This window comes from Callorhinchus milii, unplaced genomic scaffold (assembly GCF_018977255.1).
Source record: "Callorhinchus milii isolate IMCB2004 unplaced genomic scaffold, IMCB_Cmil_1.0 Scaffold2, whole genome shotgun sequence".
Taxonomy (NCBI): Eukaryota; Metazoa; Chordata; class Chondrichthyes; order Chimaeriformes; family Callorhinchidae; genus Callorhinchus; species Callorhinchus milii.
Window position 1 is genome coordinate 50,176,348 of NW_024704743.1, and position 26,375 is coordinate 50,202,722.

A 26,375-nucleotide genomic window follows, 5' to 3' on the forward strand; every position below is an offset into this window, starting at 1 on the left:
CCCACACACCGCGGCCTCTCCCCCCACACCACCGCGGCCTCTCCCCCCCACACACCGCGGCCTCTCCCCCCCCACACCCCCCCCCCCACACACCGCGGCCTCTCCCCCCCACACACACACCCCGCGGCCTCTCCCCCCCCCCCCACCCCCTGTACACACACCGCGGCCTCTCCCCCCCACACACCCCCCACACACACCGCGGCCTCTCCCCCCCCACACCCCCCACACACCGCGGCCTCTCCCCCCCCCACCCCCCACACACCGCGGCCTCTCCCCCCCACACACCCCCTGTACACACACCGCGGCCTCTCCTGGTCCCCCCCCGCGCGGCCCCCGACAGACACATTACGATTCATCGAGTTATTGCCGTCCTTTGCGCGATGGGGCGAAGGAAGAACAGACCCAGAAATCGGGACAGGAACGAGAGCACTGGCGCCGGAGCCGCTGTAAGTCCAGTCAGTCCAGAGAATAGATAACTTACTGGTGTTAGATTAACTCACACCTCAATAGACCCTGAATCCCGTTTGTAGCCTCTACCGCCCCCCGCTTGTTGGGCTGTGTTGGGTTGTGTTGGGTTGGGTTGTGTTGGGTTGGGTTGTGTTGGGCTGGGCTGGGTGGGCTGGGTTTGGGGTTGGGCTGGGTTGGGTTGGGCTGGGCTGGGTTGGGTTGTGTTGGGCTGGGCTGGGTTGGGTTGGGTTGGGCTGGGCTGGGAAGCGTCTCAAAGCATTTCACAAGATTGATTGTAAGTTGGAGTTGGTTCCTTTATTTGTTGGCATTGACTCAGCCTGCACACAGCAATGACCCAAAACAGCCATACAACAAATGAGCAATGTTACCTGGGGGATGGTTGGCCAGGACACAGGGAGAAAGGACCTGGGTTTAATGTCTCATCCAAAGGACCCCCACCTCTGACAACGCATCACACCCCCAGCTCTGCATTACAGTGTCAGCCTCGACTATGGAAGTTCAAGTTCTCATGTTGGGTTTGAACTCATAAGCTTCTGACTCAGGTGAGAGTGCGACCAACCGAGCCAGACTTATTGGCAATCTCCCCCTCCGCTGCCCTGAATCTTTATTCAGTATGTTTTGAAGCTCATTAATATCAATAATTTAAGATCAACATTAACCACCCAAGAGTCCATGCTTTGCTGATTTTTTGGGGGTCAGGCAATTGTCTGTCACATGAAGAAACCTATTACCATGTTTGAGTGTATCGAAAACAAACTGAGAGTTCTATGCATTCTACCTGTACATGGAAATTCCCAAGATACTTAGTGGAAAGAATCCCTGCCCCCAGTGACTCATTTGCTCCTCAAAAACCCATTGATGAGCCAGGCTGGCTGGGCTGCCATCAGCAGTGCCTGGACAACCGAGACCACCACAAAAGATTCATAGGATTGATTTTGCCAGTTGCCAAGTACGTTACCTTGGAGCCAGTTCAGCTTCAAGGAGCTCTCCCACCTTCCAGGATAATAATAGTAACAAATCCTTGCATTTGATGTAGAGCTTATCACATCTTTGAGATGTCGCAAAGCGCTTCACAGAATATACTGTAAAGTGAATTGACTGTATAGTTTATGGGTGAAACGCGGCAGCCAATTGCACACAGCGGTGTCCCACAAACAGTCGTGGATTAAGTGACTGATTTATTATTTTTTGAAGGCATTATTACCTCTGGAAAGCAATCCTCCAATCGACTAACAACCGGGTTCTTACTTACTGCTAGGTAAACAGAGGGGTCTGGAGTAAGGAAACTTTTCCAGTGTTTCGCCCTGCCGGGAATTGACCCTAGGTCTCATTTGCAAAGCGAGTGCTCTAACCACTGAACTACAGGACTCTGAAACCAGTGAACTACAGGATAGTTGCTTGACATCCAAAAAAGTTTTAGAAATCAATCGCAACATATAGAACATGACACCAGAGCTGAGCATTTCACAAGATGCACTTTTTATCTTCTTTGCACTTGTATACAGTCGTAATGACCGTACTCTAATAATAGTCTAGTGACTTGATCAGCCTTGCTCAGTTGGTAGGAATCAAGCCAGAAAGTTGAGGGTTCAAACCCCAAGTCAGGACTTTGAACTTATAGTCTAGGCCAGTGGTGGCCAACCTGCCAAGATGAGCCCCTCCCCCGAACATTTGCACAAGTCTAGGTAAGACCATGTTCGATCAGTGGTGTGTTTTCAGTTTCTTTTTCTTGGTTTGATTCATGGCATTTTGGCTAAACAAAATTGGTCACTTCACCTCATGGCTCTTTGTAGGACATTGCTGTGCATAAATTAGCTGTTCCATTTGCCTACAAAATGTACAGTCATTGCAGTTTACAATAAATCCTTTAAAGAATTTTGACAAGTCCTCCTGATATGGAAGGCCATATCATATGTAAATGGTTTAATATTATGAAATTGTTATCTGCTCTGTTCCGTTGGGTTCAGATGAGTTTAATTGCAGTCTATTTTAACCAAGATTGCACAAATTATTCCAACATGTTGATGGGTTCTTTTGCATCTCTCTTCACTCTCCCCTATGCTGTCTTGGTCTTTTTCCAAAGGGTTGGGGAGCTGGCTACCAAGATATTATAAAAGAAAATGAGTTGTATGAGAAATATTATAAAGAACTAAAGATTGTTCCTGTGGAGGAGTGGGATCAGTTTATGGCATCCATGAGAGAGCCACTACCAGCCACGATTAGAATAACTGGATATAAAAGGTAAGGCTGAAACCCTGAAATGGAAAAGGGAAGTAAACTCGATTTAATTTCATTCCAGATTAGCCTAGAGTACACAATACGATTAAGCTTGGGTATCTTCCGGACGTGAAATATAAATTTGGCGTTGAACATTATTTATAATATCTGGTTTGTGCAGATGTAGCTATTTTCCATTTTAATCTTGTGTTTTGACCACCATACAAGATGTAGTTTATGAACGAGATGCACTGTGCTATCCTGAAATCTATGGGGATAAAAGCTAAAAAAAACTGATGGGTGTAAATTTCAAGTGTTTCAAAGTAAAATTTAAAGTGGGAATTTTAGCAATTAGTTGTGTATAATTGACTAAAATTAACCGATTTTACAAAGAAACAAAAAAAGCACAATAAGTAATGGTAAACAAAAAGAAATGTTAAGACTGTTGATTAGGTTAGATTGCTTTAAATTCAGACATGATTTGCAGTCTTTCTTGCATAATGCAGATGCCTTGAGATGAAGGTTTATACCCATTAAACACAATGGGGGGTGGGGGGAGGTGGGGGTTGGTAGGAGAAGTTTGACTGGCTATTTTTCAGAAACGGTTTGCATCACAGCCACTTGTTGGTAAGACAGATAAACTGCACCATAGAGTTTGGTAGCTATATGCTTCTTAAAATAAATGCAATACTTCATTCCTGTATTATGTTTGTGTACACATGCACAAACCCTAACCCTAAACCAAATTTCATTAAAAGCTTAAGTTTCATCATTTTTTGCCTTTATACTCCTATTCAATGACCTCCTCCACTTTGTGCTTCTCTTGTATAGCCATGCAGAGGAAATTCTGCAGTGCCTAAAAACAAAATATTTCAAAGAGTTACAAGACCTTGAAGTGGATGGACAACAGATAGAGGCCCCACAGCCCTTGAAGTGGTAAGAAGCAGAAATACTAAAGAGGTGTTTGGAGGTTTTTCTTTTAAATGATTGGACTAAAGTGAAGATTTGTTTCCCAGGTATCCAGGTGAACTGGCTTGGCACATAAACATCAGCAGAAAGATGCTAAGAAAGTCACCCGTCTTGGAGAAATTCCACCAGTTTCTTGTTAGTGAAACTGAATCTGTAAGTATTCAAGTGATTTATTTAAAAGTGCACCCTTTATTACTATAAGAAAACGTTTGTTAGTCTGAGATACTTATATGGAGAAGGACATAATTCGTATAAAGTTATTTGTTCCATAAATATTGTTATTTTCTTATCAAAATCTGTATTTGCACAATTTTCAATAAATATTGTGCAGCTGTGTATTTCTGCATTGGTCATTTCTTACTCCTTTTGGCTTCTGTATATTCAATACAGGGTTTAAAGATGTTCATTCAAAAATTAGTTCAAAAATGTCCAGGAGCTACTGGAAATTTTGTAAATTGCTGGAATTATAGATTATATATTTCTATATTTATAATAGTCCCTTGATATTTGTACAATTTTTCATTTGGGGCATTGTGTTAAACATCAGAAATATAAACTTCAAATTGCTTGAAGGTTTCCTTGTGGGCCATTCTACACATAATTTATAGCTGTAATCTGTTTCATCTGAAAAATGAATGTGATATAGCATATGTGAATGTCTCTTTCTGCTCCTATGCTTAAGTGGTTAATTTTTACAACAATTGTAACTAGACGTGTTTATATTAGGCCAGAACACTAATTCCTGTGAATTAGTGATTTAAAGGAAGTCTTTGAGACTTCCTCCCAACATGAAAGATGAAATATCAAATACCAGGCTTATTATATTATTATTTATTAATAATTAATCCTGCTCCAGGTGTGCTTCACCCAGAGAATTGCTGCTTATGTTTGTGCCTTTTCATTGAGGCATTTATTGAATGTATCCTGTTTTCATGTGCATGCTCTCAATCTTTCTCTCTCTCTTCCCTCGTCCCCGCTCCCTATTCAGGGAAATATCAGTCGCCAGGAAGCTGTCAGTATGATTCCTCCTTTGCTGATGGACATTAAACCCCATCACAAGGTAATACGAGTTTTCTTACTTCAAGATCAATAGGTCAGAGTGATAGCAGAAATTGATTTTCTTTTAGTCAGCACGTAAAGGATGACCCAAAAGTAAGAATTTTCCTCTCCCAGGTTCAACTATTATCACTATAATCCACTAGTTGTTCCCAAGGTGGTTCATTCCACCCGAAGACATGGCAAGTCAGAATTTTTTGCAAAGCAAGTACGGATAAAGGATTGATATCCAAGACCCATTGTATTTACGTTGGTAAACTGTGTGGTTGTCTTATTCCAAGTGCTTTCTTGCTATTTCCCCCAGAGGGCACTGGAAGGCAGTGCAATGTTGGTTCACTCTTGTCGAGAACCAGAATGACACTTCAGGAAGTAATATAGTTTGCTCTTCAATACTCCGCTAGAATTTTATCAATGTTTTATATCTATAAATATTGGTTTATATTTAAAAACTTAAGTTAGCTACATTTTAACTAATGTAATAATGATTTATCATGATGCATTTTAAAGTGTGACCAGTACTGTTTTTAGGTAAACATTAGGAGCTTTCCCATTTAGCTACATTGTACACACATGACTGATGTAGGTGGTGCCCTAGATTTCTCTGGTTATAACCTGGGCCAATAGAAAAATGCGGCTGCACTTTGCCCGCAGAATCTGCTATGAATGTCCTTCTCTGCTACAAGCCGGCTGCAAGTGTAGTTTTTTGCCTCTCGCTGTTTACCTGACATCACAGTGGGTGGGATGGCTGTGTGTGTGTTTATGAGTGTCTCAGTGAATTGTCTTTCGCTTTCCCAGGATCTTGTACTCCAGGATGGACTTGGAGTTTTAGGTAGGAGGTGATCAGAGGAGAGACAAGGAAATAGTTAACCAATTGACAAAAGACTAGTTATAGTAAAGACAAGAAGAAACATTGGCAGTAAAACGGAAATGCATGCAAAAAAGTATAAGAAATAAATAATGACTATCAAAGTGGCAGACATCATAATGGGTTTGACATTGCTACTTATCTCTTTGAAAATACACTAAATGATTACCATTCTTTTAATGTACTTTTGATGTCTTCATCAATGTTACGTGCTTGTTCAGAATTCTATCTCCGAGTTTCATTCTCCCGCTATCTAGAAATGCTATTTGTCCATTAATAGAATACTGTCACTTAAAGTTACATTTACGCACCATTTCATAAATAGGGATATAGCTGTAGTACTATGCTAAATTGCTGCAATGCACAGTTGCAGTGACATATGTGCATTGTCACAGCCAAATTTTGAATGTGAAGTGAGTGAGCTTATGATCCATTGCATTTAATGAAATGTGTCAAAACCTTGTGAACCTTTTCTTTGTTGTTAGATTCTTGATATGTGTGCAGCACCTGGATCAAAAACCGCTCAACTGATTGAGATGCTACATTCCGACATGAATATTCCTTTTCCAGGTATTTATCTTAAGTCTAGGAGGAGGGAGTATTTTTTAGGGGTTATGGTGGAGATGTTACTTTGCAATAGCTTGTTAAAACATTTCTGTGCTGAAGACTTGCTTCTGCTGGCCTTTTTTTTATTCACGAATGCAAAAAATTTGTGAAGTAAATCCTGCTTACTATATTGACAGCCTAATCAAAGTGTCTGCATCAAAAGTTTTTTTTGGTTAGCAAGGAGCTGACACATGCAGAAACTCTCAACTTGCTTTAGAGTATCTAATCCAGAGTTCTACCTCTGCATATGCCACATAACCATGGAAATGTTTCTGTGCCTGGAATGGAATGCACACCCTCTCTGCGGAGAGATTCCGTAAAGTGTTAGGTGCAATTTCGCAAGTGTGTTTGGTTACTAAATGATTTGGATTCAGGTATTGGAGATGTTTTGTCAAAATTTGCAGACGACACCAAACTGAGCACTCATTCCCTGGAGAGACACGCTCTGCTTACCTAAATATTAGAAGCTGGTTGGCAAGAACCAAGGCTTGGGGACCCAAGAATATATGTTGGGAAACTTCTGGAGTCTAACCAGCTAAAACCACATAGCTTGCTATTGAGAGCACTGTCAGGCAAGCTTTCTTGCTGCTCGTCCAGCTAGGACTATCCTACCAGTTAGGGGTTTGGTTTGCAGGGTTAACAGGAGCTGAGGCCCAGTGACTGGTCTGCCTTTCCAAGTCCTGCCATGAGCCAGGCTGCCTGTTCTGTCATCAACAGTGCCCTGGATTACTGTGGCCCCGCCTGACTCAGGAACCGGACTGCTCAATTCGGACAATCCATTCCCAAACATGTCACCTTGAAGCCCATTCAGCTTCAAGGAGACCCCAGTTATCTCCCTCCCGCACCTCCTCCTCCAAGGATAATAGTCATTTGTTGGACATTTGACATCTGACGAGCATGGTTTGCACAGAGGTGAATTAATTTCACGTTGATTCCCAGCATATTGTCTCACTAGAATGTCTGAAGGGCACAGTTGTTGAGGGATTCAGAGCATGTCCAGAAGCCAGCGGAGTTTGAGCAGTTATTTTTAGAAATGACTTTGTGCCCTTGTGACTTCTGTTTGAAGCCATTACAATTTGTGTTGTGATTTGATTTTTCTTTTGATAAATGTTTGAAAGCTCAACTCAAAGTCAGGATTTTAACAAAAATACTAATTTTGGCTTCCGTTTCCTCTAGAGGGTTTTGTAATTGCAAACGATGTTGACAACAAGCGATGTTATCTGTTGGTTCATCAGTCAAAGCGCTTGCACAGTCCGTGCATCATGGTCATAAATCACGATGCCTCCAACATACCCAGACTACAGATGGTGGAGGCTGATGGTCAAAGGGACATTCTCTTCTATGACAGGATTTTGTGTGATGTTCCTTGCAGGTACAGCAAAGTTCTGACTTTGACACAAGATAGTTATTGTCCTATCCAGCTGCTAATAGCTGGATTTCTTCATGTCCAGTTCTGAAATATCTAATGTAGATAACTCTGCCAACATTGACATTCATGTCTGATGGTAACAATTGGGTTCTTACTAATTGGGTACTATTTTTATTGGATTTGCGCTTCTGAAGATTATTATTGTTTAATATAAATAAAACAGGTCATTCTGGGATAATTTCACCCTCCTTTTCATTTAGGCTTCCTGAACAGTCAAAATGTATTTTTGGACGGAAAACTTTATTTTCTAATTTATGAATTTATAGAGGGAAAAATGCAATTATTTATAGTTTTAAGCATTCATTTTATTATGTTTTTTAAAACTTCTTAAATTAGTTGGTTATGGATACTTTGAGATACTTTTTTTTTGTCTCCTCTAAGTTTTTTTGACTTTTCTCATTATGGGGGTTTGAGCTTGCATGGAGACCAGTCACCCTCTGTTATAGCATCCAAGTATCCATTATTTATGTCTTAGTTATGACTGTGTGTCAACTGTGCAATTGCGTTATGGTCATATCTATAGTCAATGTCTCATGTGTCTGGACTTGTTCGGTGAGTTTATGCTGCCAAAGATGTTTTGTTCCCCACTGAAAAAGAGCATTTCATCCCTGTTACTTCGTGAATATTGTTGCCTACCTTCAATTGAGGTGTCCTGGTAGTGCAAATTATGCAACGCTCGAGACACATTTTGAATTTGGGTGACGAGAAATGGTTCATTTGTTTATTTTTGAATGTTTGAACTGAACTTTTATCATTGTAGTGGTGATGCCACCTTAAGAAAGAACATTGATGTGTGGAAAAAGTGGACAACGAGCAACAGCTTACAGTTGCATGGGTAAGTCCATTGATTCTTTTATATGTAATGTAGACAGTAGGTTTTATGTTCTATATTTACACTATGTCTATTGATCTGACACAATACTGCCTTCAGAGTGGTAAATAGAAACAGAACAATAATAAACTGAAGCATTCAGTTCTTATTTGGCAACTGAAAATAACAGAAGCAGAGTTGCAAACTAGGGTACAAGATCTGTCAACCAAAGAGCTTGTGTACACTTACAAAATAATAATTACACTTTACAATATATTCTGTCAATTGCTTTGAGTTGCCCTCTGGACTTGAAAGGTGCTGTATCAAATGTAAGGATAATTGTATTATTTACTTCCATAATTCGCCCATAAATTAATCAGTCAATTTACTTTACAGTATATTCTTTGAAGCACTTTGAGATGTCTCAACAACATGATGAGGCGCTATATCAAATGCAAGGATTATTATTATTATAACAACACATGGTTAATATGAATCTTCTGTCCCGCTTCTGTCTTAGCTTCCCTTCAAGTGATTTCTATGGGATGTAGCTGTTTTGTTGTGGTATTAAAATTCTGAAGAATCGTACAGATTGCAAGTTAATTTTTCCTGTTTCAAATTCTGTTCGCTGAAAATTGGAGCAGTGGCAGAAGGCCCGCTCTCCAATGGTGGGACAGGCGAGGCGGGGGATGTGAAGCAGGCCGGAGCCTGCTGAGTGGGCAGGATGGTAGGGGGTTAGGAGGTCGCAGAGATGGGAGGGAGCAAGGCCATTGAGGGCTTTGAAGGATCTTCAACTGTATCCTCTGTGTGATGGGAACAACAACAACAAGATTCCATTTATAAAGCGCCTTTCACGTCAGGAGGACGTCCCAAGGCGCTGCACAGTTGGGTCATGACCCGAGCAGGGGGGAAATGGTCAGGGTGAGGGGAGGGAAGGGAGGGAGCGAGGAGGGGGGAAATGGTCAGGGTGAGGGGAGGGAAGGGAGGGAGCGAGGAGGGGGAAGAGAGTCGAGAGGGGAGCTGAAGGCACGGTCAAAGGGAAGCCAGTGGAGTTGGGTGACGATGGGGGTAATAGGGTTTCAGACCCTGATGTGGGAGAGGACCTGGGCTACAGAGTTCTGGATGATCTACAGCCTATGGAAGGAGGAGCTGGGGAGGCCAACAAGCAAGGAGTTTGCATAGTCAAGCCTCGATGTTATGAATGCATGAATGAGGGTTTCGTCGGCCTGTGGTGTTAGACAGTGGTGGAGCCGGGGGACATTGGGGAAGGCAGAGCGGGTCATGGTGCAGATGTGGGGTAGAAAGGATCGTTGAGGGTCAAAGAAGAGACCAAGGTCCTGGACTGGCTTAGTAAGGTGGAGTGTGAATCCATGGATGGTGATGCTGTGCCTGAGGTGTGGAGGCGCTGACAGCCAATCAGGAGAGCCTCGGTCTTGTTGACGTTTAACTGAAGAAAGTTAGCTCTCATCCAGGACTTTGTCTGACAGATGTGGGACACAATGTGGGAGCATTATGGGGAAGCAGTTTGGATTGGTGGCAGCAGCCAAAATGCGCATGCTGAGACGAGAAGCGAACAGCGATGTGGGGGCGGGGGGAGTGGCAGCGAGGTGTGATTAGCCCGCTGGCGAGGATCATCATGGGGAGAGGGGGACAATCTTACAGTCCCAGTGAGTCCAAGCTGAGAAATTCAAAGGTGGCGGGTGGATAAATGGCTGGGATAGTTTTTTTTAAGGAGCAGACTTGAATGAAAATGATTCAAGCCACAGGAGTGAGAGGCGATTGAACAAGTTGGGCTTTGTACTTTGTTTTTAGGAGGTTTTAGTTCTCTGGTTTTCTCCGGGTGGGGGTGGGGGCTGAACTTAAAGACTGACAATGGTATAACAGGCAGTTCTTTTTGAGGAGATGGAATGGGATGACCTGTTCTGGCAGTGGACTTGATGGGTCTTTGAGCCTTTTTGTTTTCTTTCACTTCTATGCATTTCTGTGTGTAATGATAATAATCCTTGCTGAACTGAGATAATAATCCTTACTTTTGATATATCCCTCCACTACCATCCATAAAATCCAGATTATTCAAAACGCTGCTGCCCGCATTCTCACCCGCACCAACCTCCGCTCCCCGATTACCCCAGTCCTTGCCAGACTGCACTGGCTGCCTGTCCCAGAGAGGATCGATTTCAAGATCCTCACCTTTGTCTTCAAATCCCTCCACTCCTCTGCCCTCCCCACCTCTCTGACCTCTCCTCAAAACAGTACCCGTTGCCTTCATTCCTCCAGGTCTGGCCTCCTCCTTGTCCCCCCGAGTCCTCCGCTCCACTCTCGGCGGCCGTGCCTTCTGGAACTCACTCCCTTCGCCTCGCCCCCTCTCTTCCTATTTTCAGGTCTCTGCTGAAGACCTTTCTTTTCGACCGCGCCTTTGGTCACCTTCCTCCCCCTCCCCCTGGCTCGGCACCGGGATCTGTTACTGTGAAGCGCTCTGAGACGACACCCTGCGTGGAGGGCACTATATAAATCCAAGTTGTTGTTGTAGCGCCTCATCACGCCATTGAGACTTCTCAAAGCGCTTCACAGAATATACTGTAAAGTGAATTGACTGTATATTTTGTGGGCGAAACGCGGCAGCCAATTGAATGTTCAATATGTATGTTTATACATCTGTAATAAGTAGGAGTGCATTACCAGCTTGCACAGTACACCAAAATAGGACTTCAAACTGCTTATTGTTACCTTAGCTTTATGAGCTCATTTCCCTCTGTGCTGGTATTGTCTTTACCTGTGAGGACACTGGGAGGGAGCAGGCAATCGCTTGGCTAAGGTGGAATGTTTTGGACTATGTGTCTGCCTGTTTCTATGGATTTGATTAATGAAGTCAGGAATTGAAGCCCACTTTACCAGACTCCCCACTGTATAACCTTGGAAGCATCTGCAGCAGATGACTTCGCTACAGGGAGGAAGTTGTGCCAGAGGGGCTCGTTGCCCAATTCCAATGGATAGTATGATCTCTAAATAGGCATGTGTACAGTCATGAAAGTTCCACTTGATATTCTGTTCAGTGTTTGTTGCTCAGTGCTTACTTTTTTGTTTTAATATGCACTATCCAACAACTGACCATTAATTAAGCACATTGTAACGCCTTTTTTGGAAAATAAACATATTGAAGTGTTTAATGTTAAAGTGGTGCATGTGCTTAATGTTTTTGTGTTTCTGTACTTATCCTTATGTGCTGTACACTTCTCTTTTATAGAATGTGTCCAACCTCTAGTTACAGGAGGGGCAGTAGTAAAGGTTACAGAAGGGCCCACTACGTCTATGTGCAGCTGCTCCTGGTAGATCTCCATCAATGCCAGATATCTCTGGTACTGTATTCGGTGTAGGGTACCAGCTGCCACTTGTTCAGGGTTACAGGGTGGCAGATCTGATTATGCTGAGCAGCCAACCCTCTGTGTTGTGAATGCCAACTTCTCCCACAAAATAATGGTCCCAGTCCCAATCTACATTTCTACTGTAAAGATTTGGGCTCTTGCAATTTTGATGCTGTATTCAGTCACAATTTTTGTTAAACTGTAATTCAGTTCCTGCTTTCTGTGAGGGAGAGGATTATAAAGTGAAGCGTTGTTCTTTTGAGCATTGTTTTCAAAAAGAGTCTTCTGTGTTTCAAGTTTACAGCAGAGGATTGTAATTCGTGGTGTGGAACAGCTGACTGTAGGTGGCAGAATGGTCTATTCTACCTGCTCTCTGAACCCCATTGAGAATGAAGCTGTGATAGCAACTGTTCTTGAGAAGAGTGAAGGTGAGCATCGAGTGCTGGTCTCTAGTGGCTTGTTTGGGAGGAAATTATCGAACCTACCAAGTTCTTGACCATTTTAAAGCTGCTTGTTTTCTGTCTATGCCTTTTAAAACCTATCGAACAAATGGTGCAAGAGGTTTTAAAAAGCATCCTGAAACATTTGTGTTTAGTAAGCAGTAAAATAATTGAAAATGGACTGATTGTTAAAATTAGGCATATTTTATACTTGTGACAATCCATTACACTCAAGTGCTTGGAGTGTATCTGAGTGTGAATGCTTTTGAGTGTATTTAAAAGTATAAATGTTATCTTAGAAATACTGGCATCTGCTCATTCTATTCTAACATTTCTTCAGGCTAGTAATTTTCAAATAGAACCTTTGTTGTACGATTTGAGAAGAATTAAGGTATAAATGCTTAATTTGTAGTCATTTAATTAAATTATGAGTAGTATTTAAATTGGTTCAGTAGTGTGGATGATGTAAATATTTACACTTGTTTAAGTAGTGGACTTGTTTGCATTGAATCCAGAAGATAAAGTGAATTTGACACAATTGAATTGTGTTGTAGGAACCCTTGAGCTAATTGATGTTTCATCTGAGTTGCCGGGGTTAAAAAGGATGCCTGGATTAACGTCATGGAAGGTAGTTCTTTAATTGACTTGTGATTTGATTCAGTTCTGCAAAACAATTTCACAGTCTTCTGCTCCAGCCTGGGAATCCTCCGTTGGGCTCACTGTTGGCTATCCAGGAGCAGCCACCCCGGCTGCACCATCCCCCATTTCCTCCGCAAGGCCCACCGGCCCCAGACCCCAGGGCAAACCTTCCCTCCCTCATCCCTGTCAATCCTCCCCCTCCCACTACCCCCTCGTCTCGCTCTTTCCTCTGCCAATCGCATTGCCCTACAAATTTGTTGTTGTATTCCCTTTCTTTTTGCCGCCTCCTCTTCCCAGACCAGCCAGTGTTTTATTAAGCAGTATTTGCTTCACTATACAAGAATACTGTATTTTACTGTGTTAAACCTTGTGGTACAGTCCATTTTGGAATTGTGAATGAATCTGGAATTAATTTTGGAATTGTATCTGATTGGAAGTAGTGTGACATGACAGTCGCCTGCTTCATTCCTGATGTAGAGGCTTCTTGACCTGTGTGTTACATTAGACTACTAATCAAATTATGATTGTATGATCACAAAATGTATTTGGTGTCAGGTAATGACCAGAGAAGGCCAGTGGTTTGCGGATTGGTCAGAAGTGCCGGAGAACAAACAAACCCAGATTCGCCCAACAATGTTTCCAACCAAAGACCCAGAGAAACTGAAAGCAATGAACCTAGAGAGATGGTTAGTTGTACCAAGTTCTTGTGATTCTGACTAACGTGATTAATACATTTTATAAGTGATTTTTATATATAATATCACTACTTGTAGTTTTGAATTGCAGAGCCGTTTAAGATGTGAATGTTTCATGCATGTTTTACTTAACTTCACCTGAATCGCATTTAGAAGATAACATTTACAAACTATTTTTACAAATTTTGTCCGTGCTGGTTCTTTGAAAGAATAACCCCATTCAGGCCCATTTACCTACCTTTTCTCCAAACCCTTGGAAATTGTACCTTTTAAAATATCAATTTGTGTTGACAATTTGAAATAATTAAAACATTTTGCATATCCTTAATCACGTTAACTAAGGTCACTTATAAATGTGATGAGGATAGTTTGTGAAGACATCTTATTTTTAATGTGTATCTAAAAGCTTCCCTGGGCTTGTCATGGTTCTGATATAAACCTCTGATTGCTTTCTTTTTGCCTTTTCCCCCCTCATGTGTAGTATTTTTTATTTGGCTATAAAATATCTGGAAATGAATTCTTGGAGCAGTTTATTATTGCCGAGCTACAAATATAGAAAGATGTTGATAGAAATATAGAAAAATAATGTGATTTGTAATTTGACATTTGCATGATCAAACCTGAAATGAAGGGAAAGTGCACCACATAGCAGAGTTCTAATTATACTCAAGCTATGTTATGATTTGTAGTGCAAACGAGAAGGATTGTGTATATGACTGTGTAACTTGTACAGTATTAGGGTCCTTCCTCATCATCAGAACACTGGAGGATTCTTTGTAGCTGTTTTACAGAAGAGAGCTACAATGCCATGGAACAGACGGGAACCAAAGGTAAGGAGCTTTTCATTTAGCAATAAAATAGAAAGATTGTGCAATGGTTAAAATCTGCTCCCACTAATAATCCCACTATATCCTTGATTTGCAAAGGTTGGCAGATGGCTGCTGATTGCATTCTGACTTTGCTGTTGCACTGCCCACAGACAGATCGGAAAAGTGGATCACCTTGGTTTATTTTCCCTGTCTCCTCGATGAAAGGAAGTCTTTTTGTTTACCTGCCACTGAGGTTCAAACAGCTTGTGCTAAAAGGCAACCATCAGACTTGCTGAACACTGTATGGTGATTGTAAATGCATCAAAGTAATATTCAGGTAGATTAAATTTGGGAACAGTTTTAGAATGGGACTTGGTCTGTACATAAGTTTCGAAATTGGTTGGAATACAACTCCAAATAAAATAACTTCAAATTATCAGAAAGCCCTGTATAAATCTGCCATGTTGATATGTTTGGGAGCTGTCTGAGATTTGTGTTCCAATAAGGATACTTAACAGTGAGATGTGTGATTTTTGAATGCCTAATCCAATGCTTATTTTCGCCTGATGTTACCAAGAGTAGATATAATGTGTATGGGTGACTGGTCCTAGATTCTTTCCCTTTCTCCTTCCCTATAGTCAAGTCCTTAAACTCACTTCACTGCCTCCATATGATAGGATGATCCATGGAAGTACTCCACTGTTATTTAACATGGTGAAACAAATCCAATAAAACAGAAGTTAAATTTTTGATAGTTGATTGGAAAGACAAAAACTTGCATTTGAATGCGTCAGCCTGGCTCAGATTGTAGCACTCTTATCTCACAATCAGAACGTTGTGGGTTCAAGCCCAAGGTCGGGTCTTAAAATCATATGGTCTAAGCTGGCACTCTGATGCAGTGCTGGTGGGTACATTGTTAGAGGTGCCATCCTTCGGATGAGACATTAATCCGAGGTCCTGTCTGGCTATCCATGGGGACATTCCTATGGCACAATTGAAGAGAAAAGGGAATTTCTCCTACTATCCCATCCCAATATTCCCCCAAATAAAATTGTCCACTCATGCAATGACTGTTTGTGGGCAGACAGTCACACCACTTTAAAGTATATCCAGTGAATTGCTTTCAGATGTCTCAATGACTTGGTAAGGCTCTATATCAAATGCAAGGCTTATTTTTATATAGTTCTATTCACACAATAAGACTGGGCTTGATCGATCAAACACCTTTTTCTTTCCGGTCCATTCTTGTCTTTTTCGCCTAACAGTAAATGTTAATAAGTTATACATTTTAAAGCATAGTCTTGCACAAATGGATGGTTGAAGATAGTGGTTCTGAATAGTTGAAGAGTCAAGTCTTGATGAATAATAAAATCCACACTTAGTTCTTTCATGTTGGAAAGAAGTGAGACAGAACCATACAAGCATTTATCTGAGGGGTAGGGTACATTAATATCCTTAATGTGTATTTGTGGCAGTGGAGACACAAAACAGCAGCAGTTGATGGGGTATTGGTTGCTGCTACTGAAAAAGGAGATACTGAAATAATGGATCAAACTAAAGAACCCGAGGACAGTGAGGAATCATCTGCTGGTAAAGATAGAATTTGTTGGTAAGTAATATCACCAACAAATAATCACTACAGTAAAATCCTGTGAAGGGCATTGAGACGGTTCCATGACCTATTAAGGTTCAATATCAAATGCAAAGATTGTTATGTATGTAATATTGAATGCTAAAAAGGTAATGCAAAACTTGTATACAAATTAGTTAGAACATTGCATTCAATATTAGCCACTCCACTTAGGAAAGACATCAAGGTGATAGAGGGGATGCGGAGGAGATTTACAACAACAACATTCCACTTATTGAGCGCCTTTCACGTCGGGAAGTCGTCCCAAGGCGCTGTACAGTTGGGTCAGGACCCGAGCAAGAGGGAAATGGTCAGGGTGAGGGGAGGGAAGGGAGGGAGTGAGGAGGGGGTAGAGAGTCGAGAGGGGAGCTGAAGGCACGGTCAAAGAGAAAGGTCTTGAGACCGGCCTTGAAGGAGGAAAGGGAGGAGGCGGCGAAGGCACTGGGGGATAGAGTTCCAGAGCCTCGGGGCTGAGAGGCTGAAGGCCCGGCCACCGATAGTAGGGCGGTTGGGGCGGGGGGTGTGGATTTACTTGGATAATACTGGGGGTGAGTGGTTTGGCCTATGAGCAGAGACTGGAGGAACTGTGACTTCTTCCATTGAATCAAAGAAGGCTGAGGAGTGACATGCTAGAGGTCTTTTGAAAAATAAAGAGATTGATAGTCAATAGGGGGAAATTATTTCCACTGGTCAGTTGAGTGTGTGATTGGAGAGCATTAATTTAAGATGGCAGGCAAATCAGCAAATAGGGAGATTAGGAGAATCATTTTTCTCACACATTAATTAGGATATGGAATGACCTTCCGGAAGTGGTGGTTGAAGCAGAATCTATATTAGCTTCTGAGATAAATTTTCCAGATAAATACCGTTAAAATGAGTCAGGTACAAGGATATGGGGAAAGGGCAAGAAAATATGACTGAAAGGATTGCTCTTAAAGGAACTGACACAGACATGATGGAATGACCTTCTGTGCTGTAAATGTCTGGTTCTAAAGGCACCCCAAGCATTTGCATCAGTATTATCTGTCTTTTGAATACTTTTAATCCAGTGGTGTTTTTGAGGTAGTCTAGAGCACTTGAAAACTACCTTCCTCTTCTCCAGACTTGCTCCATATAAATGTAGATCTTAATTTAGAGCTTGCAAGTTTTCAGATGTGTATGGGTGCACTGATACCTAATGTCAGAGAGTGACTTTTTTTTTAAAACAAGTGTGAATTGCTTTAAGATGGCCTATGTGAGTGATCTTAAAGAAATGGATTCCTCAGATTTTTGGTCCCTAAGATGTTTTAGTGAGTCCAGCTGCTTTTAAACTGTTTATAAAATGGTTCTTTTAAGGTTGGGACGATCTCCGGACATGAAAGGCGCTAAACAAATGTAATCTTGTTGTTGTTCTTTTGCACAAAATTAGATTGTAGTTTAGTGCACTGGGGCGCCAGAGGCATATGGCAGACTTGGAGTTTACCTGTTGTACTGATCTCAACCTTGGTTCAGTGACCAGATGTTTCCACACAGTTGGAGAAGTGTGGTATGTGTTTGCTATTCTGACCTGCCTCCTGGGTATTGCTCCAGAATAGCATTGACAATGGTCTGGAGGAAAGATAATCCCAATTTATTTTGTATAAAAAATCTACTTGCTTTTTATCTCTCTTTTGCTGATTCTAGCGCTTATTGTGGTTCTGTGGTATATGTGATTGTGGTTCTTGTCCAGGAAAATTCCTCACGTTCTCTCTCTCTCTCTCTCTCTCACTTGGGGCTTCCTTTAGCCCACCACCATCTAAGAAAATGAAACTATTTGGATTCAAGGAAGATCCCTTTGTGTTCCTCAACGAAGATGATCCAATATTTCCACCAATTGAGTAAGAACTTTTTAGACCTGCAGGTCTTATTTTCATTGTGAAAAACTGAACTACTCTTGGAGTTGTGTCCATTTTTATTGCTGCTTTAGGCTTGCCTGACAGTGTATCTTGTTGGGACTGATGCACAAAGCCAAAGTAACCTAGAGCTGGGTGTACTAACTCTTTGCAGCCTGTAAATCCTTACATGTATTAATTTTGAGTGTCCTAGTACATTATTGTGTTAGTTTTCTGATAGATTTAGTCTCCAGTCCAAATAAACTACTTCACAATTTTATAGGGTAGAATTGTATTTTTATTTCAGTAAGATGCACAATGAAGCTTACAGTTTTCCCTGTCCCCTCAGGTAATAGGCTTGCTGCATTTCCCCTACCCTCTCTGTGCCACCATCGGTGGACAAGCCTTTGGTCACTATGCTCCTAACCTGTCGAATTCTGTCTCTCCCTCCGCCACCCACAATCCCCCTCATCTTTAAATCACACCTTAAGATCTACCTAGTGATCTGAGCCTGCACTTGGATGTGATTGACCTCTGTTAATTGTGTAAGGTTGTGGTGTTGTGCAGGAGTTCACCAAAATATACTGCATATGTAATAATAATAATATTATTATTATATGTGTAACCCGAGGGTTATGCCATTTTTTTTTTAAAAAGCCCTGCTTTTGATCTGGCTTGTCCAATGAATTTTACACAAGTGTAAATACCATCAGTGTGATCCGTATTGGGCTCGCCTGATCTTTATTCTTATCACCTATATTGTCCTGGCTGCCATAAGATTTGTTTGTATAAGATAAACAATTTTTATGAAAAAACGTAATGGATACATTTTTTATGTGTATGTGGAGCAACAACCTGCATGTCATGGATATATTTATATATTTTTAAAGAAGAAATTACAGTAAACTGCACATCAGTAATTCAGTTGTAGTTTTATGACCTTCAGAAGATTTCTGCATTTCCAATCGCATGCTCTTTTACCTCAGAACTGTTGGATTGTCTTGTAACTGCTAGCCATCTATAATCTTGTGTTGTCGAATTTAATCTGCTGCTTGATCTGGTGAATTAATTGTCTTTGTGCATTGGTGAAGAAGACATGGTCCAGATGAATTGCTAATCCTTTTTGTGCAGATGTATGCCAATTATGGCACATTGATGTATCTCCCGTGGAACACTTAATGGTGCTTAGAAGACTTTATAGGCACAGTTTTCAATTTGTATGATGTCTAGTTCGTTGATTTAATGTAAATGACTTTACATCAGATTATAACTAATCAAGCTAAGGGAGTACAATAACTTACAGGCTGCATTTGGGGTAAGGATTTTTCTAATTAGTTCAGATATTTAAAACTTGCTGGCCATGTTAATGTCTTATAATAACATTTTTAGATGGCTTTGACTGCTTCTTGGTTTCTGTTACCCTATTTGTCGTTTGTTTTACATCCTTGCTAAATTTTATAAAATGACAAATGAATTATTTCTAGGACATTTTACCTGCTGCATTCCTCATTCCCAAAATTCAACGTCCTCACTAGGACTCATGATGGAAAGAAACGCCACCTCTACATGGTTTCAAAGGAACTAAGAAATGTGCTTCTCCACAATAGTGAACGTATGAAGGTTGGTTTGCAAATACCCCCACTCCTAGTCTATGATCTCTTTAACCTAAATTTGAACATTGACTGAAGTGATCAATAATAAATGGTATTATTTTACCATTGCTAATGCAGAAAGAAAAGTGAATGTATTTTTGATCTGTTAATTGCTGAGCTTTTGTTAATGCTGGCTTCTTGTTTCATTCATGAAGACTACTGCAATAGCTTGCTTCATCTTTCTAGGTAATCAACACCGGAGTCAAAGTTTTAAGTCGCAATAATGATGGGGAGCAGTTTGGCTGTGCCTTCAGATTAGCGCAGGAGGTAATGAAAATGTCATTTTGTATATTTTCAGATAAAGTATGGTACGGGCTAATTTCCTGACCATAACAACACTTACAACTTTCATTTGCAATTCCTTTGATGTTTTATGTTGTGATAGAATCTTACAATATAGAAGGAACCGTTTGACCCATTATGTCAACGCTGGTGCAATCTCCCTGAATAGAGCTGTTTGCTCTAATCCTAATCTGCTCTTTCCCTGTGCTGAGTTTTTTTAACAAAATGGGAAAACAAACTTCTTTATTTTGAAAGTGAAGTTTTTAAACAAAGGCATTTTCAGATCACAAACTTAAAATCTAGTATCTATAGTTTATCTGAAAAGTAAAAGCTCTTTGTTTTGTCTTTACCCTGTGCCAGGCTCCGTGACCCTATCATCTCCATCCTAGCTCCCCATCCCCCAGAGGATCGAGTTCAAAATCCTTGTCCTCGCCTTCAAAGCCCTCCAGGGCCTTGTTCCTCTCTACCTTTGTGGCCTGCTAACTCCACATTGACCTGCCTGTTCCCTCTGCTTAGCAGACTCTGGCCTGCTCCACACCCCTGGCCCGCCCCACCATCAGCGGTCGGCCCTTCAGTCTCTATTCCCCTACCCTTGGAACTCCATTCCAGTCCCTTCGTCTTGCTCCCTCCCTTGCCTCTTTCAAGGCATGTCTGAAGACCCTCCTCTTCGACTGCACCTTCAGTCACCCTCTTATCCTCACTGCCCTCCATCCCTCCTGATCCCAACCTCCTGCTGGGGTCCAAATTCCTGATTGTTCAGTGCCTTGAGACGTCCTTCCAATATAAAAGGTCTATTTAAATACAAGTTGTTGTTACTTTAGCCTAGTATCAGTTGCATTGTCTGCAAATTTCATATGCGGCAGTTTACAGAGCCAGTGAATTCAGTGAAAAAGTGTGTTCTCCTTTAACTACCATGGAATTTATCTATTCCAAGAAACACAAACAGTACTTGTTCATTCCTATCATGTCCATATGGCTTGTCCATTCAGACTAAAATAAATTATTGAAAGCACCACAATTTGCACTTGCATAGAATCTTGGAGGCATAATTTCAGATTGAATTCTTGTACCTGTAATATGAATTGTCCGAGCCAGGCTTGGCACAAGATAGTAAGATATTCTCTATTGAGTATTTTTAACAGCAATCCTGTGCTGTCAATGTGTGACTATTATGTGTAGTACTGTAGTAAATGGAAAGTCTTTGAAGTCTTTGGCTCTTGAGTTTTAAGTTGATAAAAATGAAATGATTTGCACCTTTAGGGGATCTATACATTAAACCCATACATTAATGGAAGAATCATAAAGATTTCTATTGAGGATGTTATGGTTCTATTGACCCAAGAGAATCCATTCATCGGTAAACTTTCGAGTGAAGCCCAGAAAGTCGCCAAGAAGCTGGGTGAGTTGACTATATTTTTCTGTTCTAATGGAAGGAGAGCTGCATATAATAGCTGAACAAAAGAAACCTTGTGTATTATAAGGTGTATGTGTATAGTATGTTGCTGAGCATTGCATGTCACTTTGTTACTTGACGGCAGAGAATTTATGGATGTAATACATGTGAAGTGTGCACTAACCCCAGTGCAAAATGTAGCTAATGTAAATGGTTCATTTTGAAATGAACTAGATGGGTAAGTGTAACCCACTGTACCTAGTAATTCCTGATGCATTTACGCCTTAAATTCAGGTTGGCTGTTCACAGAAAATGGGCATTATTTGAAATTGTCATTCACACTGCAGTGCTCAGCAGGTGAAAGCCAGTAAATTGAAGTGACTAAGTTACATGGGCAAAACCTGCCAAGGGCCATTTTTATTGCTCCAGTGCTAAAACAACGTGTTCTCTGCTTTTACTGCTTATTTTGGCTCCCTAGAGCTTACTAACCTAACCTGGATTTCCACTTAAATATTTGAGTGAGACTTTTTTTATTTTAGATGCTGTTGGAATCCGAACCAATGCATTATCATAAATGCTTACAGCAACTAAAAACAACTGCATGGAACTCCATGAATATAAATTTATAGCCTTGGCACATTTTATTTAAGGCACTTCCTGTGTTTATCCACTGCTAAGTTTGTCCTCTATTGATGCTGAACCTGTGAAATTATTGATACAGACACGGTATAAAATACGTTTATAAGGAAATCTTCCACACATGGCTCTATTCCAGATGCATTTGAGATTTGATTTTAGATTAATTCAACAATTTACATTTATATAGCACTCTTCACGTGAAGCATTATCTATTTACAGGCCTGTAGTATTTAATTTGAAATAGTATTTTCATCTTCTGTTGACTTAACAATTGGAGCTGCTGGTTTTTTTTCTTTACAGTGTGATAGCCATAACTTCTTCGCAGGTGGGAGCATTTTCTTTATACACACCCCAAACGTGAGGTGTTGTGCTATTGTTTCCTGATGTCTTCAGTAAGATAGAGAGCCAGACTGAAAATGCCCTTTCTGGTGTGATTATAAATCTGACCAAATTCAATATTTTAAGTGTGCAACAGGGGTAAATTTTAATTGTATATAGATTTATGTATTCTGTTCCAAATAAGTTATGATCCACAGCTTGTCAAAATTGAACACCATACGTAGTTTTTGTACATTACCTATTTTCAATGTTGCTGGAGATTTCAAACCGTATATTTCTATACAGCATACAATGTCTGTCCAGCACAGACACATTGGGTCGAATGGCTTCCTTCTATTTGGTATGATTCTATAAATAGTATGAAGTTTCTGAAAATCCTACTGAAGATGTAATGTGTAGTTCATCTTTGAAAACTTTGTTTTGATGGCCAATGGTTCAGAAGCCAGTAAATTGAAGTGGTTGTTCTCCAATTGCGGTTTAATGGACATAAGAAATATTAGACGAAAGAAGACCAAGTGCAGCGGTTGCATGCACATATGTTCCAAACTACCTATGTACTATATCCCATAATGTTATTTCAACTATGGAGTTTATCAACTGAGAACATATTCCCTTCTCTTTCAGTTATGGGGAGCATTGTGCTGAAATATGAACCGGATCCATTGTGAGTCTCAAATTACTTTGCAGTCATGCTAGTTTGCAGTATTAAATTAGATTTGTTCAATAGAATCGTTCAAAAAGACACTAGATAAGCAGTAAAACCACAGCAGTTCATAGCAGTAATTATAAACAGTTCGCTCACAAAATACACATCACTTTACAGCATGTCCTGTGAATTGCTTTAAGACTTCTCAATGACCAAATGTAAGAATTATTATTAAAAGTATTACAAGATGTGAAGAAGAACTGAAAGTGGGATTGATAATAAAAATTGATAACCTAACAGTGGTACATACAACATGGGTTCAATCCTGTGGATGGCACATTTCTGTAAGTACTTTTTTTCCAACGAAAGTTAACTCCAATCCACGTATCATTAATGGCTACATTCTAGAAAACAATATATTTTTCATAAGTAGGCTGTAGTCTCAAATCAAGTTAATTATCTTATATTTAGATTGACGTCCTGGCTTTCCTTTTCCTGGACCCTGACCTCCAATATATCTTCTGTGCAGTGAAGTTAGCTCGCTGGTCTTAACTAATCATATTGTAAGGATCAGAACGTTGGATGTAACAGAGTATTTGGATGGGTCAGGTCTTTATTTCAATAAAGAGGTCTGGAGTGCTTGTCAACAGATATCCAAAAGTTATCGTAACAAAAATGTGACCACCTGGAAATGAGACTTGATTGTGATTTTTTTAAAAAAATGTCTCTGTCTCTTTGCTTTTCTCTTTGGGGGCCCCAGAAACACTGAAGGTCCAAAGTGCCCCATAGTTCTGTGCGGCTGGAGGGGGAAGAATTCAATCCGTGCCTTTGTTGCAAAGAATGAGCGTTTGCATTACCTGCGCATGTTGGGAGTGGAAGTTTTCAGAGAGAAGAATAAGAGCGAGGGGTTACAAAATGTGACTGCAGGCGCTGAGGAAAATGAACCAACGGAGAGCAAATTGAAAGTGGTGGAAGAGGAAGAAGCTGCAGCTGTGGAGAAGGTGAAAGAGGATCTTGACAGGTGTGAAAAATCTGATGAGACTCGAGAAGCCACAGAAAAACCTGGAGAATGTCTAGAGGATGTAAAGGAGACTAAGGTGGAAATTGAGACTGAAGGTGATGTTACAAAGGAAATTCCAGATGCTATCAATACTTGCCCAAACATTGAGAAGTCTAATAGTGCTGAAGAGACATCTTCTGAGGCAGATAAATTGAATGTTAAACCTTAAAAAGAGTTGCGGATCACTGCATGGACTGATTGACATTACAGCACTGACCTTGAGTGGTCCTGTAATGAAGTGCTCAATGTCGAGGGCAGATAGTTTGAAATGGGGAATATTCCCTGAAACACTAGCTGTTCGGTGTACATGCACTCAGTCCTTTAGACACACGGGCTTCAAACAATTACTTAAGATCTGTCGATCTTTTGCAGGTGTTTATGAAAAAATCTCATAATTGACCACTTTAATTTCAGTAATGTGTCATCTAAAAGTAACTGATATGTTTGGCAGAGGTATTGCCTTCATGCAAAAGGTGACCAATTACTTATGGCACGTAGAATAGCTGTCAATCGCTCACAAGTGATGCAGTAAATGTGATATACATTGTTGGATTGTACATTTTGCTAACCCTATCATGAAGATTGTACCTCGGCATTTGCAGTTTCTAACCTATTTGGTGCCTTTTTATGCTTCTAGCAGAGCATTTTTTTTATATAAACTTTTGTAAATCCCTTGCCTTGAAAATGGCTAAAAGATTTTACAGTATGACTTTTGAACCTTTTATTTTAAAGCTGTTTTATTTAAAATTCTGAAAACCATGTATTTAAAGCTTACAGAAATACCAAAAGGGAACTGTTCTGAATGTCATCAAAATTGGTTACAAATACTGTAAAGAATATCCGATGTCCTGCTGAGATACCAATAAAGCAGTGAATCTTCAAATGTTGGTGTGTGTATTTTCCCCTCTTTTTGTAATACATTACTAATTTAGTAATTGCACCTTTCGTGTAGGTAGGATGTCTCAAAGCGCTTCACAGAATTTTAATGACTGTATTGTATAGGTGAATGTGGCAGCCAATTTACGGCAGCAGGGTGCAGCAAAAAGCTGTGAATTAATGACCCAATTTTATCAGGGCGATTGCTAACCAGGACCCCAGGTGAAATTCCCTTTATTTAAATAGTACTATGGCATCTTCAAAGTCGACCTGAACTGGCAGATGGGATCTTGGTTTAATGTCTCATCTGAATGACAACATCTCCAATAGTATACTGCTCTTTACACTCCCTCCCCACCCCCCACCCAAAAAAAACACTAATGGAGTGTCAAACCGGACTAAGTTTAAAATTCCGACTTGAGTCTTGAACCCACAATTTTCTGACTCTGAGACAAAAGTACTCCAAACTGAGCTAGATTGACACCCTTCGTTTGCAAAGCTAGTATGTGTAAATTGACTTTAGACTTGCTTTGGGTCAGATAGAACCTGCAGTATAAAGGGTTGCATATTAGAAACCCTGTTTTCCCAAAGGACCCGGATTTAAAACTGAAAGCGAAGCTAAAATGCTAAGCTTCGTGACTCTTCTGTAATGGAAGTGAATTCAATTATGATCATTTTCAGTGCACTTATAGCCTTGGGAAATAGTATGTAGGCTGATGCATTGATTGGAGTCTACTGCAAGCAGGCTCAACATTTAATGACTGAATGGCAAAGTATTCCAATTTTAAAATAAAGTGGTCGTGACTTGTGGGATGACACTATGTGTAACCCTGGATGGCACAGGCCCCAAGGCTATTTTAATTCGTCTTTATTGAAGCCAAATTAGATAAATGTTGATAAATGTTGCTAGCTGAGAGTCGCTCCTCCTGCCTGTGTTGTGTAGCTAGTTCACAGTCTTCCCTTTTGCCAGACATGTGGCCAAATAAGTGTCACCCCTAGTCCATCTTTGTGGGACACTGAGCAGAATTGCATTCCGGGAAAAAGAACTTATGCTGCTCTTTGGAGGATCAGCCTGGGTGTCTGACCCATGCAGAAAACCATCACCATGTTTAAGAATATGTGAACCAAACGTATGCATCCCATCTACACATGGAAATTCCAGAAATAGATTGTTGGGATGGAATTGCAGTCTCTCACTTGAGGGATGGATTCTACTTACCGACTTCTGGACAATATTAAGTGCAAGTTGGCAAGAACCAAACCTCAGGAACCCCAGATGTGTGTGGGGGTACTGCTTCAAGTCTAACCAGCTAAAACTACTATGAAAGTTGTGAGACTCGAGTAGGAAACTTGGGATGAGAATAGAAGCCCATCTAGTTATGTCTTGGTGGCATCAAGGACATAAAATGGCCCTTATTCATCCTTTCACTGAAAGCACTGTCTGGCTAGCTTGTCCAGCTAGGACCACTCTAACCTTTAGGGCTGTGGTTTGCAGGTTTATCAGGAGCTGAGTGGAAAGAGTCCCTGACCCCAGTGACTGGTCTGTCCTACTGGACTTGGCTGTCAAAAGCAATGCCCAGGAATACTGAGGACCTGCCTGGATCATGAACCGGACTACCAAGGCCCCAACGAATGAGCATTT

The 26,375-nt window shown here is 40.8% G+C and overlaps 1 protein-coding gene across 1 annotated transcript; it reads left to right on the forward strand.

Moving 5' to 3' along the window:
- Positions 1–296: 296 nt before the first annotated feature.
- On the forward strand, positions 297–24,740 carry nsun2 (NOP2/Sun RNA methyltransferase 2). The gene is made up of 19 exons (XM_007900535.2): positions 297–446; positions 2,552–2,709; positions 3,517–3,621; positions 3,702–3,807; positions 4,643–4,714; positions 6,061–6,145; positions 7,358–7,553; positions 8,371–8,445; positions 12,081–12,211; positions 12,778–12,851; positions 13,418–13,548; positions 14,291–14,387; positions 15,842–15,975; positions 17,760–17,852; positions 19,331–19,466; positions 19,685–19,765; positions 21,041–21,179; positions 22,776–22,815; positions 23,558–24,740. The coding sequence occupies exons 1-19, from the start codon at positions 381–383 to the stop codon at positions 24,024–24,026; spliced, it is 2,388 nt and encodes a 795-aa protein (XP_007898726.2). The 5' UTR covers positions 297–380; the 3' UTR covers positions 24,027–24,740.
- Positions 24,741–26,375: the final 1,635 nt, after the last annotated feature.

Excerpts from the sequence above, each read along its gene's own strand:
- nsun2 (XM_007900535.2), top strand. The coding sequence starts at position 381 with ATGGGGCGAAGGAAGAACAGACCCAGAAATCGGGACAGGAACGAGAGC. Across the intron at positions 447-2,551 it reads GCACTGGCGCCGGAGCCGCT|GGTTGGGGAGCTGGCTACCA; the intron begins GTAAGTCCAGTC and ends CTTTTTCCAAAG. Across the intron at positions 17,853-19,330 it reads CCAATATTTCCACCAATTGA|GACATTTTACCTGCTGCATT; the intron begins GTAAGAACTTTT and ends AATTATTTCTAG.